Source organism: Biomphalaria glabrata, chromosome 11 (genome assembly GCF_947242115.1).
Source record: "Biomphalaria glabrata chromosome 11, xgBioGlab47.1, whole genome shotgun sequence".
Classification (NCBI taxonomy): Eukaryota; Metazoa; Mollusca; class Gastropoda; family Planorbidae; genus Biomphalaria; species Biomphalaria glabrata.
The window spans coordinates 38,695,364-38,713,260 of NC_074721.1; the positions used below are offsets into that span (position 1 = coordinate 38,695,364).

At 38.0% G+C, this 17,897-nt stretch overlaps 1 protein-coding gene across 4 annotated transcripts in view; it reads left to right on the forward strand.

The window, feature by feature from the left end:
• Positions 1 to 14,520, forward strand: part of LOC106052884 (uncharacterized) — a 58,420-nt gene extending 43,900 nt beyond the window's left edge. For all 4 annotated transcript variants that reach the window (XM_056045615.1, XM_056045617.1, XM_056045616.1 and 1 more), the window contains 7 exons: positions 659 to 745; positions 2,196 to 2,426; positions 4,058 to 4,159; positions 4,781 to 4,885; positions 7,605 to 7,742; positions 9,650 to 9,742; positions 13,291 to 14,520. In XM_056045615.1, coding sequence (XP_055901590.1) covers positions 659 to 745; positions 2,196 to 2,426; positions 4,058 to 4,159; positions 4,781 to 4,885; positions 7,605 to 7,742; positions 9,650 to 9,742; positions 13,291 to 13,371 — 837 coding nt within the window. In that variant the 3' untranslated portion in view covers positions 13,372 to 14,520. The remainder of the gene's footprint in view (positions 1 to 658; positions 746 to 2,195; positions 2,427 to 4,057; positions 4,160 to 4,780; positions 4,886 to 7,604; positions 7,743 to 9,649; positions 9,743 to 13,290) is intronic.
• The last annotated feature ends 3,377 nt before the right edge of the window (positions 14,521 to 17,897 follow it).

Below are 17,897 nucleotides of genomic sequence, written 5' to 3' on the forward strand. Positions count from 1 at the left end.
TCGGCAGAAGCCGGAGCCGGAGCGACTATCCGGTGCACCCCTAGTCTATATTGCAATAAAAGTTTAGTTTTGTTCACCAAAGAAATGATTCAACTTACTTCATATTTTACAAGTTAAAATATAATACACTTACAGAGGATAAGTTGTCTACCAGCAGTATTGGTGCTACAAGTCAACGACCTTCAATAACAATCAGTCACAATATTCATACTATCTATACCACTATACTTATTTTTTAGGGTTATAGTATAAAGCTCACACTAAACATGTTTTGAGAGTTACACGTAAGTAATGTTGCAATTGTACATAAAACACTGAACCGTAATATTCAAATACAAAGAAAAACAAAAGCTAATATAATACTCAGAAAAACAATAAGATAAAAGCACATTCCTCGTTCCATATGCTAGGACAAATTTGTACAAATACTCCTTCTTCCCTAGCGCTATTAGAGCATGGAATGGGTTGCCTGAGCTAGCAAGGAAAACCAGTGACTTGGCAAAATTTATGTCATTGCATGATTAGATGCATGACGCTTAGGACGTAATCATCTTTTTTAAATCTTTTTTTTTAAGTAGCGTCTGTATGCTATAAGATAAGATAAGATAGTAGAAAGCTCACACTAACAAAATGTTTTGTACTGGTTTTTGTTTCACAGAAAGGAGGTGCCAGACCCAGCAGTGTTTTCCTGTTCGGTATTATACTCAAAGAGATAGTAGCTGCCTTGCATAGAATTTATCTGAACGTAAGTTTAAACAAGCGGGAAATAATACAATATAGGAATCAGTGTGAGTCCATAGATCGGTGGTGAGTGTATTTTTAGACTGAATGGGCGTGGCTTAGACCGGAAGAGGAAAGAAGTGTGAATACAAAGTGGAGACGTCAAGTACAATGGGCCTCATTCACCAATCGTAAACAAACAACATTTAGCCACGTGTTTCTCTATCTCTTCTAGACAAATTACGATCTAATTTTTAATACATAATGGCTATCAAGTGACAGTTTTTTTTCCCGTTGTTTTATCAATATAATCACGTGACTAAATGTTGTTTGTTTACGATTGGTGAATGAGGCCCATTGAGTGAATGGAAGGCAGAATCGAAAATCGTGTAACATCTTATTTTCAAAGAATGTATTTTAAATATTGCTATACTGAAAATGATTATCTATAAATGTTTTAAAATAACAACTGAAGTTTATGGTGTTTAGAAAATTAATTATGAGCTTATATTTTTATTTTTATTTTTTTTTTGTCATTTGGATATAAATGTAGTATACATACACCTACATGCAAGTAGATTTACAGCCTAAGTCCACAACAAGAGACTCGCGTGTTTGGGTGAGAAGTGAAAGAATCGGTCACTTTTCTTGGTGGACAGTTGTTGTAGGAAGCCGAGATATCTTTTAATGAGGGACACAAGAGTTCCAATACAGATGGACGCCCCTGTTTTACTGCACATCGTTCCTCCCCAGCCCTCTCCCTTGAACCATTAACTTCTCTGTGACGTCTTCTAAAGGCTTATACTCCTGCATTAAAGGAATTGTGACATTTTTTAAAATAATTGATTATCATATTAATTTGAAAGAAAAAAATAGCAAAATGAAAAAAAAAATTATTAAAGAAAATTGTAAGGGGAAGAACCGTACAATTACTGCCGTATATCTAAGTGCTGCAAGATTTACCTACCTTTTCTTTATAAAACATTATTAACTCTTTCTCTCCTAATCGACCATGCCAACGTTGATTTGACCCCTAATATACTAAATTGATTTTTGGATTTATAAACTTTAATTTGTGTTATGTAAAAAGAGCATGGTTTCTCCTGTAATTCAATACCAAATATAACATTTTCTGATAACAAACAAAAAAGTTATTGAAGTTAAATCATAACAGGATAGTGAAATACAGAACGAATAATAATATCGAAACGAGTAAAATAATTACGGAGAGAAAGAGTTAATAAATCGGTACTTATTATACTAATTAATAAATAATTGTGCAAAGTTTCAGCTTGATCCGAGAGTGGGGAAGTAAAGGAAATAATGAGTTACAAAATGTGTACCTGAAAGATACAGTGAGTGGATATAGGTTTTGTATAACAAAAAAGTGTGTATTATGAAAGATGCGAAACTAACGTAAACTCCACCAACAACTGTAGAGCTAGCTGTCATGTTTTGTCACCGTCTGTCCACAGCCAAGTGGAAACATCTACCCGGTCATGCAGGACATCATCGGCCCTGGTGCCCAGGATTTGAGCCAGCTCCTCTACGCTCCAGGACCAGCGCAGGACGGGCCCAGAGGTCGTGGTAGGGGCAGAGGTGGTGGTGGTGGTGGTGGTGGTGGTCGAGATGACCCCAGGGGTCAGCTGATTCAGATCCTGCAATACGTCATCGAGAACTTGATCTACCATATGACGGAGATTATGGTCAGTGTGTTATTCCAGTGGTTAGTGTATAGTCCAGTTTGATATTTCAGTGTTAAGTCTAGTGCTCGTTGTGATAGTCCAGTGGTTAATGTTTTGTCCAGGGGTTTATGTCAAATACAATAGCAAGTTTTTAGTCCAGTGGTTAGTGTGTTGACTTAAGGAATGGTTGTAAATTGTAAAACGAGTTTAACAGTTTTTTCTTTATTAGAGAACATAATAAAATAAATAAACCTATGTTAAGGTCAAACAGCACGATCTGTGATCAATACATTTGAAAAGTGACTTGCATAAACAATTTTTAAGATAGGACTGAGATACAATGGAGTAGCTAGGAATTTGCCATCATTTAGGGGCCCGCGGGGCTTGACCTCTTTGGAGGTCCCTGCATTTTGAGTAATATTTAATATTTAATGTAAAAAAACAATCATTTGGAGGCCCCATTTATGCGAGGCCCGGGAGGATTTTCTAATTCCCCCCCCCTCCCAAACCTAGCTACTCCTATGCTAAGATAAGATAATTTTATTGGTCCAAACGAATGAAAATTCAATCCATTTGACTACAATTTTCCTCCTCAGCATCATGGGGAATGGTAGACTTGACTGCAGACCTGTGACGTGGCTACGAGCTGACCACTCGTAACTACGTCACAGGTCTGCAGTCAGACCAACTCTAATGATAGGTCTCGGATTGAAAACTATAGAAAATAAGGAACTTTAAAACATTGTCTTTTTCCCCTAAGATTAAGGAATGCAATACTTAATGTGACTAAACTCTGTAGTCACATCTACCACAGACTAAGCCGCTATTCCCAGGCGGATAACGAACATTTCATTAAAGACATACCCGGCAAGGTTAATATAATACCTAACGGAGAGGTTACGTCCCCTTAATTTAACGTATTTCTATCTATAATTAGTTAAACGTAAGTTAGGACTGAAGGAGGTTAAACTGAAACTTAAAGCCTAACCTCGTGGCTAAAAAAGTGTCTCGTTCCAGTAAGACAGTGTTTCCCAAACTTTTGACCTATGTGTACCCCTTTTATCATTTATGTAATGCTGAGTACCCCTCCCCCCACCACACTTTAATATATTAACAGAACATAATAAAGGGGTATTTTTTAAAAAATCAGCATAGTCAATGAGGTGCAACGCGTACCCCCTCCAAAGTCCAAATAAAACACTGAACCATAATCTTCAAATACAAAAACAACATTTCATAAAATACTCATAAAGACACAAAGATAAAGGCACATTCCTCGTCCCATATGCTAGGACAAATTTGTACAAATGCTTTTTCTTCCCTAGCGCTATTAGAGCATGGAATGGGTTGCCTGAGCCAGCCAGGAAAACCAGTGACTTGGCAGAATTTAGGTCATTGGTTAATATGCATAACTAAATGCATGACGCGTAGGACGTAATCATCTTCTTTTTTTAAGTAACGTCTGTATCATATAAGATAAGTCTTCCCGTACCCCTGGGGGGTACGCGTACCCCACTTTGGGAAACACTGCAGTAAGTGACTTCCGTTGTTGTCTCATTATGGATGTATCACCTCATTAACCTCATTAATTAAACCAAGTAAGATTCAGTTGTGTAGCTATCATCGTCACGTTTCCACTTCCTCCCAAACAGCCAAAGACTGGAGTGCTGGGGACACACAAAAAGGCGGCAGTTTTTGAAATGATCAAGAGCGGGAAAAGATTTCCCGACGGCTACTTTTGGCAGATAGAACTGGCAAGTATAAAACATTTCAACAATTCTCGTTAGGGAACTTTTCTAACTACTACGAGATCTTTTTTTATATAAAATGAAAGAGGAACTTGCAAAGGCCGAATCAAAGAAATTATTTACTCGGGAGCACAATTTAAATGGGGCTAAAAAGAATAGAAAATACTGCCGGACCAAGTAAAACAAAGGGCTTCATCAGCAACAAAACAAACAAAAATAATGTGTTAATTGTTTGTCGTTTTTGTTTTTCAATTAAAATTAATTATGTATATATATATAATTAATATTAATATCTAATCATAATAATAATAACATAATAACAGTCTTTATTATCCATAAGGAAATTTGTCTAACAATAAATATAGTTGTGTGTGTCAATAATCGAAACAAGTATTCAATTTTTTTCTTCAACAGTTATGACATGCTTCTAGATTTATAAAATTTAATACGTGCAATTATATTCAGGGCTAAAGAGGGTAGAGGAGTCCACAGAAATACTGGCCAGGGCTTCTACTAACTTAAATCCGGCACTAGTAATATGGACGGTGAAAGTAGTCGCTCCTCTCTTCGCCTCCCCTCGGCTTCCTACCTCGATACCTGTCTGTCTAACTCGTGTTTCTCTTCCAGGACCGGCTTGAGTTTGACGGCAACGGACGGACAGTCAACGTGGGCAACCTGGAGGCTTTCATCCTTCTTGTGGGCATTTTTCTATCCAGAAGCTTCATCACAACAGTAAGTCAAGGATTTCCTGCATATTAACCCATGTTAACTCGTAATATAGTTACCAGCAAGAGTGCAAATGTTGATAAACTGTTAGGGACGAATGAGTTAACATGAGTTAAGGCCCTAATCCTAAAAAAACTTCAATAAGACTTATGGAACTGACACTGAATTCGTTTGGATAGCTGAACTAACACAAACTCAAAATCGGCCCCCTGAAGTGGTCCACCCAGGCAGATAAAAAGACAGGTTTCAATATTTTCAGAAAGAATATTAGAATGAAATTCTATCAAAGGCAAATGACAGAGAAGAATGGAGAAAGAAGGTTGAAAGATCTTGTGTGGTGCCCCAACGGTCCAGCAGACCAAGAGATACGTGAAAGTGAAGTAGTACCTAGCCTAACTGATGTCATATAATGATTATCTAATTGATAGTATTGCTCTGTAAAGGGTCACAATCTCTTATTCAAAGCCTCAAAAAAAACATTTCCGTAAAAAAAAAAAAAATTCTCCCTTCCTTTAGTTCAGGGGTTCTCAACCTGTGTGTCGCGACCCCCTTGGGGGTCGATTGACCATTTGCCAGGGGTCGCCTAAGACCATCGAAAATATGGATTGTTATTGTCTATTCTTCTATTGCTGTATGTGGGGGGGGGGTCGTGTCAGAGTGGGGGATTGTAAAAAAGGGTCGCCGAGCTTAAAAGGTTGAGAACCGCTGCTTTAGTTCAACGTTTCACTAGTGCTACAGTTCACGCGATAATATGGAAAACTACTAATTAATTGTTGTTTTAAATTTTGATCCACTTATAGGCCTACTAAATATATTTTTTCTCTTTAAAAATAAAAGTAAACATTTTTTTTAATGTAGTAAATAGTATGACATAACTTACTTAACTTAGCAATACAATTGTGAAAAAAATTTTTTATTTTTTTTTACAAAAATCTAAAACCGTTTGCATAAATGTGTTGGAAATATGGTAAATGGTAAACTCCTTTACTAAATGGCTTCCGTAATTGATACTATTAGTAGTGAATTGTTGTAAAAATGGTGTATTTTGATGAAAAAGCTGCTGGCATAGTTGATTTAAAAAATTAAAATTTTCGCTTTCAGTAAAGAAAAGGTAGCCGTTGCATCATAACTTCGAATGTTCTAAAATATCTTTTCTAGTTTACGAGATCTAAACGGGACGAATAGACAGACCACACAAAATTAATAGCGTCTATTCCCGACCCCAGAAATCTATATTTCTTGAAGGTGTCTTTTTTTTTTTTAATTTAAAATTTTTTAAATGTGTAATACTGACGATTTTTTCTTTTTAAGTAAGAATTCACATAACTATCTATCATTTAAAAATTGTGTAAATTTTTCAAAATATATTACCGTCCAATGTCAACTTTGTTAAGGTTTTACTTATATCTATGATATTGTGCTGTTTTCATTTTTGCCTTCCATTTGTACAAACACTAAAAGTCTCTTTTGTATCTTACTTGCACAATACACATAGCATTAAAGTATAAAGTGATCATTGTGTATCATAGTTATAATGTAATACATATTAAAAAGTTTCACTAATATTTTAATTGTTGTCTCCCCTTAAAATCTTTTACATTAAGTGTTGTTTTATTAAATCTACTAGTTCGGGGAGGCGCTTCGACTTTACATGAGGGAGTGGGGGGGGGGGGGCGGCACACTAAAAAATTAAATTTTTATTGTAGTTATCAATATGAATATCAGTAAAACGGCATTATTACCAATGGTTTGAAAATTAAAATGTTTTACCTAAGAATCGTCGTTTCATCTTCCAATCTGGACATTATAAGATTTAAACCGTTTTCTCGAGAGGGGACTCTGTTGCATCTCACCCCAGAGATCTTGTTGAAAGGATGAGACTCTGTTGCATCTCTAATTCTATTTCCAGGAGGGATGTTTTCTCGTTCCCCCCCCTCCCAGGTTGTCAGGACGTCGCCCCCCCCCCCCCCTCCTTATCAGAAAGTCCTCCCTAGGGTGACGCCTTCCTCCCCCCCCCCCCCCAATCAGTATTTGCTGTATCCAGTGTGAACAAAGAAAGCTGACTATCTTCAATAAAGTCGCTTTTTAATAAACTAAGTTCTTGTTTAGCGAAACAGACAAATGTCTGTGTGTATCTCTCGTAAGCGACTCTTCCAAGTTTCCAAATGTTTGTTTAGGAAGGGAAGACTTAGTGAGTAAACGTATTAAGAATCAGAGGTAAATGTCTGTAAATGTTTGTAAAAGTTTGTACATCTTTCGGATGTTGCTTCAGATTTTGAAGATAATGTCATCCTAGCCCAAACCTCCCTCCGGACGACGAGGGATGGCAACGGTCAGGGTATCAACCTTGGACCATCAAGACCATCCGATTGACAGTCCAGTTCGCTTAACACACGACCAGGCAGCCCTGGAACATTATTGTTTTGTTCGTAAAATGATTGACATGTTTCGGTTGTTCCTTCCGAGTTGAAGATAATTTACTTCCTAGTTCAAACCTCCCGCAGGACGACGTGGGATAGCAGCGGGCAGGGTATGAACCCGGAACCATCGAGGCAACCGAACGACAGTCAAGCACGTATACGCGCGACCAGGCAGCCATCCCCTGCTCTCAACTATACTTTAGACTTTTCGTTTCATTTTGTTTTCCCATAATGCATCTTTAGTACGTATTCACTCATGCATCCAATGCGCGAGTAAACACCTAGATTAATGTCCTCTCTTACAGCTTCTGATGAAACCAGTGGACTATGGTCTGTCCAACGAGACGCTGAGCGACACAGCGGAACGTAACCTGAAGATACTGGCCAGTTGTTTGCTGTTCCTTGTACGCCGTGTGTCCGTCAGGAGAGAGTCGCCGATGCTGGTAAGTCGAGTGGACTTTGTCCGTGTTTTCAGAGTCATCTTCTTGTATTCATGTGAAACTATCAACTTACAGCCATGTACTGTAGGGGTGCTGGGAATGTGGGGGGTCAAAGGCTACTTGTTTTCATTGCATTTATGAGGCCATTTTGACAACACAAACCAGCATTGGTTACATTTTTATCTGTGGATCATGTCAGGGGTTCTTAATTATATATATATATATATATATATATATATATATATATATATATATATATATGCTGCTCTGCTCTGCTTGTCTCTTGTCTTGTTGTGTTTCTAAACTTGGCTCACTAGGGGTTTCTTGAATACTAAATAATACTTGCTTGGTACTTTCTTGGTTACTCAATTATCATTCATCAATACTTGCTTAACTCAAATACGAACACTTAATATACATCAACTCTAACTCCTTATATTCATGAATATCGATAATACTTAAATACTTAATAAAGCACACAATTATATCACTCTTATGAAATTGTAATACACAAAACACCAGTCCAGGAAGTAAACGTCCAACCTTCCTGGACCGGGAGCCAGATCTTACTGACTTAACACATTCTCTCGCACATTCAACGAAGACTTAATCACTCAGTTCACAACACGTGCAACACTTCGCATTCATAACAAGGGGATATAACAATCACACCAAAATATTAAACTAACATTCATTCTCGCCATACCTCTCCCTGACAGATCAATTTATCACTTTAGGATTTAGATATGTAGATCTAATAGGAGTAGTTAATATACCGGAAGCCTTGACCTATTTTCAATGGGCATCTGTTTTGTAACTAATGGAGTAGCATGAATGAGAAAGTGATCCTTCCCCCCGAGCCCTAACCCCATAGGATCTATTGAAAAAAAAAAAGTTTTTAATGTAATGGGACGTCTGGCCGAAAAGCTAAGTACGCCCGGGCTTGGCTTGACTTCTTGTCTAGGGGGGCTCTAGGCCCGGACCCGACTTGAGCGCGTAAAGGCAGCGCGGAAAACTTCCCAGATGCTCCCTCCCCCACTGGTCAACAAGTAAGACTGACCACTGCGCCCTGAGCACGCTATAAGCGTGAAACTGAAAGTTGCGCTATATAAAAGCTTTTTTTTTTTAAAGTTTATTTTATATCATGTATTACATGTAAGAAATCGTAAGGGAACTGAGTGTTATGAAACCATTAAGTATAAAAGCTAGTACCTGGATTGCAATGCCTTTTTATTGATGTAATGGTGCATACACCTGTTTCTTAACATCATAGGATCTATCTTATCTTATCTTAGCTTATGAAGTGCAGACGTTACTTCATCGTGTTTCTAGGTCAATCTATTCATGCATGTTAACCAATGACTTAAATTCTGCCAAGTCATTGATTTTCTTGGCTGACTCAGGCAACCCATTCCATGCTCTAATAGCACTAAAGAAGAAAGAGCATTTGTACAAATTTGGAACGATAAATGTGCCTTTATCTTTGTGTCTTTCAGAGTATTATTAGATTATTTTTTTTTATTTAAAGATTATGGTTCAATTTTTTACATATAATTGTTACTTTACTTTTGAGTCTTCTCTACTGAAGGCTTTCTAGATTCAGTGATTTTACTAAAGGTGTTACTCTAGTCAAATGTGAATATTCGTTTGTTATGAATCTCACTGCTCTATTTTGTGTCTGTTCCATTTTTCTTAATGTTTTCTTGAGTTGAGGGGTCCCAAACTAACGGTACATAAAAGATAACTCAATTTGGTTTCCATCACATTCAGTTAATTCTCTTCTCATCCTTGAGCCCTCCACGTTTTTGAAAACACATTTATTTTATGGCCCACATTTACCATTTTGTTTGACACCTTATTCCCACCTTGATACGCGCCCATGATATGACCTTGTGTTTCTACCTCCGTAGCCCATGCCCGGTGAGGTGGCCAGGTACGTGTTTGCTGACGAAGAGATGAGGCCGATACATCTGAGACTAAGGCGGACCTACGAGTACTGTGAGGTAGGGCTCAATAACACTTTTTTGTTTTAATACTCGAACTCTTGACAATCAGACTTAAGGTCCCTGGAACATTTGGAGCTGATTTGTTACAATTTTTGAAAAATTAAAAATAAAAATAATAATAGAGAACCGCGTAATTAGGACAAAAAATTATGAAAAGAATATTCTAAAACTTAATGAAGTTGACTAATGAAGGAAGAGTGGAAATGCGGGTGAGTCAATGGCAGGATGTCCAGGTTTATCAGAATCTGCCTACCTGGGTCGCCATAACCAATTTGCAAAATTAATACACCAACACCTGGCCTTGACTCATCATCTGATTAAGATAGGCACACCTCCATACCACAAATACTCGCCACAGGAAGCTCTCCACAGAAAGTTCTCGAGTCAACCTATTCTACTCGGACACACCTATTGTGAGAGACAAAACGGGGGATATCAATCGGCCAGATTTACTGTTTATCAACAAAAACAAAAAATCCGCAACCATCCTAGACATGGCCGTACCACTTATCCCACAAAATTAGGAAAACTGAAAGAGAAAAACAAAGAAAATGTGAAAATCTGAGCTTCTTAGAGATTCTAAGAGATTAGGTGGCTGTTGTTATTTGGGAAGCGTGGTCGAGAGGCTTGAACTTGGCTTGGCTACCTAGAGGGGGCCTCAAGGTTCGACACCCGACTTGGGCAGAGTTGTGTTTATTAAGCGCCTAAAGGCAGCACGGAAAACCAACTCCTAGATACCCCCCACTGGTCCACAAATGAGATTGGACCAAAAGCGCTCTGAGCATGCTATAAGCATGAAAGTAGCGCTATATATAAGATATAATATATGTATTTATATGTATACCGAAGGTGGTGTAATTCAATTTTACCTATCAGTATATATTCGTGTTACTAGTCTGAGGTCAGAATTGGCTGCGGAATTGCCACATCATCAAAAATTCCTCAGTGGTCACTGTTAAGGGGACTTTAGTCTCCTTGTTTCTAAAAATATCATCAAGGCAAGGAGGTTGACGGTTGGCTGGACTTGAATCCTGACCGTCGTGTCGGTCTGTGGTTGCCATACTGACTTGAATGCATGGGCGTAGCCAGGGGGGGGGGGTTTGGGGTTCAACCCCCCCCCCCCGAAATGAAATCCCCCCCCCCCCCCCCCGAAGGGGGGAGTCGGAATTTAGTGACTGATTTTTTGCTTTGTTTTTGTTTATTTTAGTTGAGATTTTAATACTAAACCATCACTTGCCCCAGCACAACCAAAGGGGTTTCGAGTTTAAAACCCCCTACCAGGGGGGTTCGAGTTAAAAAAAAACCTACTAGAGGGGTTCGAGTTTGAGGATAAAAAATACATCTTCAGTGTAAGAAAAAAAAAGCAAATTACGCACTCAAAATGTTATGAGCGTTGCCAAAAGGGGTTTTGAGTTTAAACCCCCATTCAGAGGGGTTTGATGCTAAAAATACCTCTTCAATATAAAAAAAAAAGCAAATTACACACTAAAATTATTTGAGCGTAGCCAATCCAATCGGGGGTTTTGAGTTTAAACCCCTCTTCTACAGAAGGCTTTTTTTTTTAAAGTTTATACCCCCTCCAGATGGTTATGAGTTTAAGATCCCCCTAAAGAGCATTTTGAGGTGGAAAACCCCAAACAGATGATTTTGACGATAAAACTTCTCTTTTCGATATAAAATCTAAAGCAAACTACAGTCACTTAATTCCAAGAGCGTATTCCAGAGAGGTTACACATTTTTACCAGTGGCTGGGCTCCATTAATAAACTGCAGTGAATAGTCATCTGCCGAAATTGAAAAACACTAAATGTGGCTCAACAAAGATGGCTAAGACAGATTTTAGGAGTCAGTTATAGAGATAGGGTCTAAATCAAGGAAATCCTATGCCGAACTGGGAGTCGACCTCTTAGTAAGATTGTGCGAGAGCGACGCATGAGGTTTGCTGGACATGTTCTCCGACAAAATAAATTGCGCATAAGAAGAGTTGCAATGATATCCCAGTACAATTTAGCGCCACACTTTCATGGAGGTCTTCAGAGCAGGTGGGAAGAGGCTTCAGACATTGCCAGTGACAGATTTTTGTGGAAACATCTTGCCGCCAAATCCGCCGAACGGCGCGGGAGGGTCTAAGTCAGTAAGAATAGCAGATTAGGTTTTTTGAAATAGCTGGATAAGATGCCCCGCGCTCGGGGAGCTTCCGGCGCTCCCCAGACCCCCTTGCTATCAAGCACGGGGAGTTTACAATTTTTTCACTAACTCCAGAAAATACCTATTTTAGAGTAGAAATAATAAAGGGTCAGACGCCACTCATTCATGAGGCTTCAGACATTACCAGTGACAGATTTTTATGGAAACAGCTTGACGTCAAATGCTCCGAACGGCGCGGGAGGATCTAAGTCAGTAAGAATAGCACATTAGGTTTTGAAATAAAACTTTTTAATAGCAGGAAAATGCAGAGTAGATACCTCAGAATATGCATTTTGTTGGCTTTCAATACCAGAAATAGTGCTTGGCGGCGGGGCTTCGCCCCGCGATTGGGGAGCTCCAAGCGCTCCCCCAGACTCCCTTGCTAGTAATGGCGGGGAATCTACAATTTTATGGAAACAGCTTAACAGCAAATGCTCCGAACGGCGCGGGAGGGTGTAAATCAGTAAGAATAGCACATTAGGTTTTTGAAATAAAACTTTTTAATAGCAGGAAAATGCAGAGTAGATACCTTAGAATATGCATTTTGTTGGCTTTCAATACCAGAAATAGTGCTTGGCGGCGGGGCTTCGCCCCGCGATGGGGGAGCTCCTAGCGCTCCCCCAGACTCCCTTGCTAGTAATGGCGGGGAATCTACAATTTTTCCACTAACTCATGGAAGAATCTATTCTAGGGCACAATAAATGTCTTCCGAAAGAATGAAGGGTCAGAATGTAATAAAGATTATGTACACACACACACATAAATACACATAATTTTTTTTCCTCGGGGGGGGGGGGGGGAGGGGAGAAAAAAATCCCCCCCCCAAACCCCCCCCCCCGAAAAAAAATCCTGGCTACGCCCATGCTTGAATGATTATGTAATAGTGCATTCAATGCTTTACAATAGGAAATCATTACATTTTAGTTCAATGTGAAATCATTACATCTTAGTTCAATGTGTAATCATTACATCTTAGTTGAATGTGTGATCATTAAATTTCAGTTCAATGTGTAATCATTATATTTCAGTGCAATGTGTAATCATTACATTTTAGTTCAACATGTAATCATTTCATTTTAGTTCAATGTGTGATCATTACATTTCAGTTCAATGTGTAATCATTACATTTTATTACAATGTATAATCATTAAATTTTAGTTCATCATGTAATCATTATACCTACATTCTATATTGATGCATAATCATTACATTTTAGTTCAATGTGTAATCATTATACCTACATTCTATATTGATGCATAATCATTACATTTTAGTTCAATGTGTAATCATTAGGCCTACATTCTATATTGTTTCGTAATCATTACTTTTTAATTTCGATATGAAATCAACCATCCACAGAACTTGCTGCGGGAGTGGGGCTCCGAATACATCAAGAGACTCCGACAGGCGGGGACCACCACCACGACAACAACAACCTAACATCACCACCATCCTCATCATCCCCACCATCACCATTGTCTCCTAGCAAGCGCAGATAACTTCTGTACTTAACACGTTATTGAAGACTCCCAGACAAGAGTTATCCAACTTTTCTAGCTTTCCATAATAATAGAAACAAAAAATGACAACACATTGTAACTAAAGTCAAAAGTCACACAACATTTCTATTGGTCCATTATGTCTAATAGTTAGCACGAGCTTTCTACCTAATACAACAGGGGTTCTCAACCTGTGGGTCGCGACCCCTTGGGGGGTCGATTGACGATTTGCCAGGGGTCACTTAGACCTTCGATAAATGGATTGTTTTTTGTCAATTCTTCTATTGCTGTGCAAATGTGGGTGGGTAGGGGTCGCGGAAGAGTGGGGAGTTGTAAAAAGGGGTCGCCGAGCTTAAAAGGTTGAGAACCGCTGTAATACAACGTAGTAATATTTGTTAGTGACCTAAGAAGAACTCAATATCTTGATTAAACATTATAATCTTGCAATTACTTAACCGCTCTGATTATCTCTAGTGTTCCAGCTTCTAATAACGCAAAGGAACATTTTACACTAACCCGGATGTAGTACCAATGACATTTAACCTATTTGTAAACTCGATCGCCATATGTCCATTACACGCTATAGAAATGATGTTGAACCTGGCTGTATTATGTACATAGGAGATTGTTTGAATACATTTTTATAATTACATTTGTCACCATCGTGTGTTGCGTGAGAATATTATGATGTAATAACATAATGTAATTATAGGCATGACCCTTTCAATTTGCATAATAAGAGTGAATAACTTTTGTAAAACTTAGATGATTGAATCCGTTACCTAAGTTCACACATATACATTAGCATATCGTTTTGATATAGTTATGCAAGAAGTCTATACATTTTGTTATCATTTGTATGTGATATGAGTATTGTTGGTTTACTTAAGTGTATCTCTTTAGTTGAAGATGTAGTGCTCGAGGTTACAGGTTTCAGACTGTCACCACGAAGGTGTCGAGTTTGAACCCTGCCCGAATCACACAAAAAAAGCTAACAAGTGAGTATAAAGTTCAAATAGATTGATAATGGTATAGCACAGCAATGAATACATAATCGGAGTAAAAGGGGGAAAAATGTATATCTGCAAAATATATATATATATATATATATATATATAATAAAAGACAGCAAGAAACAATAATTAAGAAAAAAAAAGGGGGGGGGGGGTCTATGACTAAGACTAGAGTTGTCTTTTCCTGATCTGTTATTAAAAGAAGGAAATCTCATCGCAAGGACAAGCTCTTTTATGTCACGTGACCGTCCAGACTCTTCCATGTGATCATTATACACTGACAATTTTATATATGTCAAATTGTTTCTAGATCTATATACTGGTTGTTTTTTTTAAGTTACAAAATCCTTTTTTTGACTTTATTCTTTTTCATTACTGTGTTAGCTAGTTACAGGATGACATTTTGTCGTCATACCACTTTGTTACTGGACTGTGATATTGTTGCATATGTTTTTTCTGGATTTAAATTTATGTCGGTCATTTGAATGTATAAACCAATATCGATAATGCTATTTTTTTACGTACATTGTATTCATATAACTATACATTCGCTTACTTCTATATCTTGTCAAACATTTGATTTATGATTCAGTTAGAAAAGTAAATTTCATGTAAATTTCTATTTTATACCATAATACATGGGTGTAACTGGAGGTGTGTATCACCGTGTGAGTGGCTCAGTTGTGTGTTCTGTGTTGGGTTACTTGGTTTCAACTAGGTCTGTATTTAAAAAATAAACCAGAAAAACATTAACAAATACATTTTTTTTTCTAAAGACCATAGGCTTACCTCCACTATACGACGTAAAATTTTAAAAAATAGTAAAAAAAAAAATATTTATAAAAAAAAAAACTCAAACCGAGTATCGAGCTCCAGATTTGGACACCGCCTGCTTCTTAAGCAAATGATTCGACAAATTTAGGCCAGCGGGCCTTGTATAGGAATGTATGTATTTATTGGTACGGTTAACGGGGGTGTCACGTGGCCAGCACAAAGACCAACCGCCTTTTTTTTTCCCCAACTAATGTAGGTGATATGGATACCTTATCGTCCTGCAGGATGGTCTTTACCGAGATTCAACCCGAGACACCTTGGTCTGAAGTCAAGTAGCGTAGCTACACATTCTTATTTTGTATAGAGTATGTGCATATTTGCATTGAACGGATCACTTGTGTAGTTAAGCAATTTAATGATCTTCTTGTGGTGTCCGAGCTGCAACATAATATTTACCAAAAACCTCCTTCCTATTAATCTCAAAACGTAACTTCCCAACTCCTGACAAGAGAGTTACATCCCTTTCCACGTCCATTAGCCATATTAACGATTAAGCTACCTGATCCTTCCGTTAATTGTTTACGAAGATATGATGTGCCCAGGTCAAAACCAAACCGAAATCACTTCAAATAATTGAGTAAACAGTAATGACGAGCTGGAGAAAGGGGTAACGCCTTACTGTCAAAAAATTATGGTCCACTTCTTGACTTTAACCAAACTGCATATATAAATACACAGGCAAGATACTGGTAACGTTAGGACTAATGGTTATACTATAGTTGTCAGAATTGCATTTTGGGTGGCGAAGGTTCGTCTTCCAAAACCAAATGTCAAAAATTTATTTCAATAAATGCGATGCAAATGTTATTGTGTCATGATCTTTTATCCCACTTAAGATTTAATAAGTGTGTCAGTGTCAAGATGTCTGTGCCAGTAACAATGTTTCACTAAAATGATGCCAATGTGAATGTAATGTCATGTATGTAGACTAACTGCCACGCCAGTATTTATGACAGTAAGCCTGGAAATTTATAATCAGTAAAAACTAAAAATCATTCTCAAACATCGAAAGTTGTTTCTTATTTTTTTCAATTTATTGTGTGTGTGTTTGTGGGTTTATGTGTAGATAGGATGGGTATGTGTGTGTAGTATTAGACATATAGTTTAGTTTAGAGACGCACTGTAGTAGACTGACTTTGAACGCGACATTTTATTGACGACATAGGCATTGGACCGTATTGGGTTAGAGATATTTAATGTAGACTTTTAGGACAGTTACTGCTAGGCTCTTGAAGGGATAACATCGTTTTTAGTGACTGATTCGACTGTGGCTCATGCTGTATTTAAGTTCGTTATTCAATATCATCACGATGAAACTGAGTTAATGTGCATTGATCCTTTTTTTTTGACGGTGAATGTTTCTTGTTCGTACTTTCTTATGCAATACATCATAGTCTGGGGCCTCTGGGCCTGCCTGAAGCCACTGCAACTTATGTGGGCCCCGCAATTATAACTTATCACAGAGTTCCCGCGGCCTCCTGATTTCACAGGAGTTCGTGGTTATCTCATGAAATTGCAAAATATACAAAAAAAGTTTTGAAAACCTCCTGGAATGATTAAAATCTCCTGAAAACTCATAAAAATATCCTGGAAAAATAGACAAAATAGTTATTTCGGAGCGTCATTCAATATGGAAAACGCCAATTCTACTCGCGATTAAACAACAACAAAAATATAAACAACGTGTATTTCTCTATTAAAAACAAAATACAAAATTTAATAGTTTTGAACCTTATACATTTCAATCAAAAGCCAATATTAAAACGTATATGCTATTTATATAATTTTTAAAAAAAATGCATATCCTACATGTATATTCTCATAATACTGTGGAAGGACTTTCAGAATATTTTTTTTACTTGTAGAACCTACCAACCTTTAACTATTTACATTAGAAAACAAGCTTTAGGGAGCTTCGTACTTAAAACTTTACACAATGTGTCTTATTTTGATATGAATAATAGGAATTATTTAGACTGGCCAACAATTTAAGGATTAAAGACAATCTTGAACATATTGCTCCTCTCTCTCTTCTAAAGCCATCCAACGATACAGCCATTACAGTCCAAGGTGAGGCACTGGAAGAGGTGGAAAGCTTCTCGGCAGTATCATGGAGGAACAGATGCAGATGTCAGAACCCGCATTGGTAAAGCTCGAGCAGCCTTCCATCAGCTGAAGAACACCTTGGGATCTAGGGAAATAAGCACCACTACCAAGATCCAGCTATTTAACACCATTGTTAAGACAATACAACTTTATGGAGCAGAGACCTGGAGAACCACCATCACCACCATGAAAACAATCCAGGTATTCATCGATACCTGCCTGAGGAAAATTATTATGATCCGCTGGCTAGACAAGATCTCGAAGGAGGAACTGTGGCAAAGAACAAAGCAGCAGCCCATTGAAGTAGATATCCTTCAGAGACGCTGGAGATGGATAGGTCACATCCTACGCAAGCCTGCATCCAAAATAACAAGGCAAGCCTTAACCTGGAACCCCCAAGGAAAGGAGAAGAGGGGACGGCCCAGGAATATATGGCGCCGTGATTTGGAAGCAGATGGACAAGACGTGGGGACAGTTGGAGAGACTCGCCCAGAACCGAGATGCCTGGAGGAAG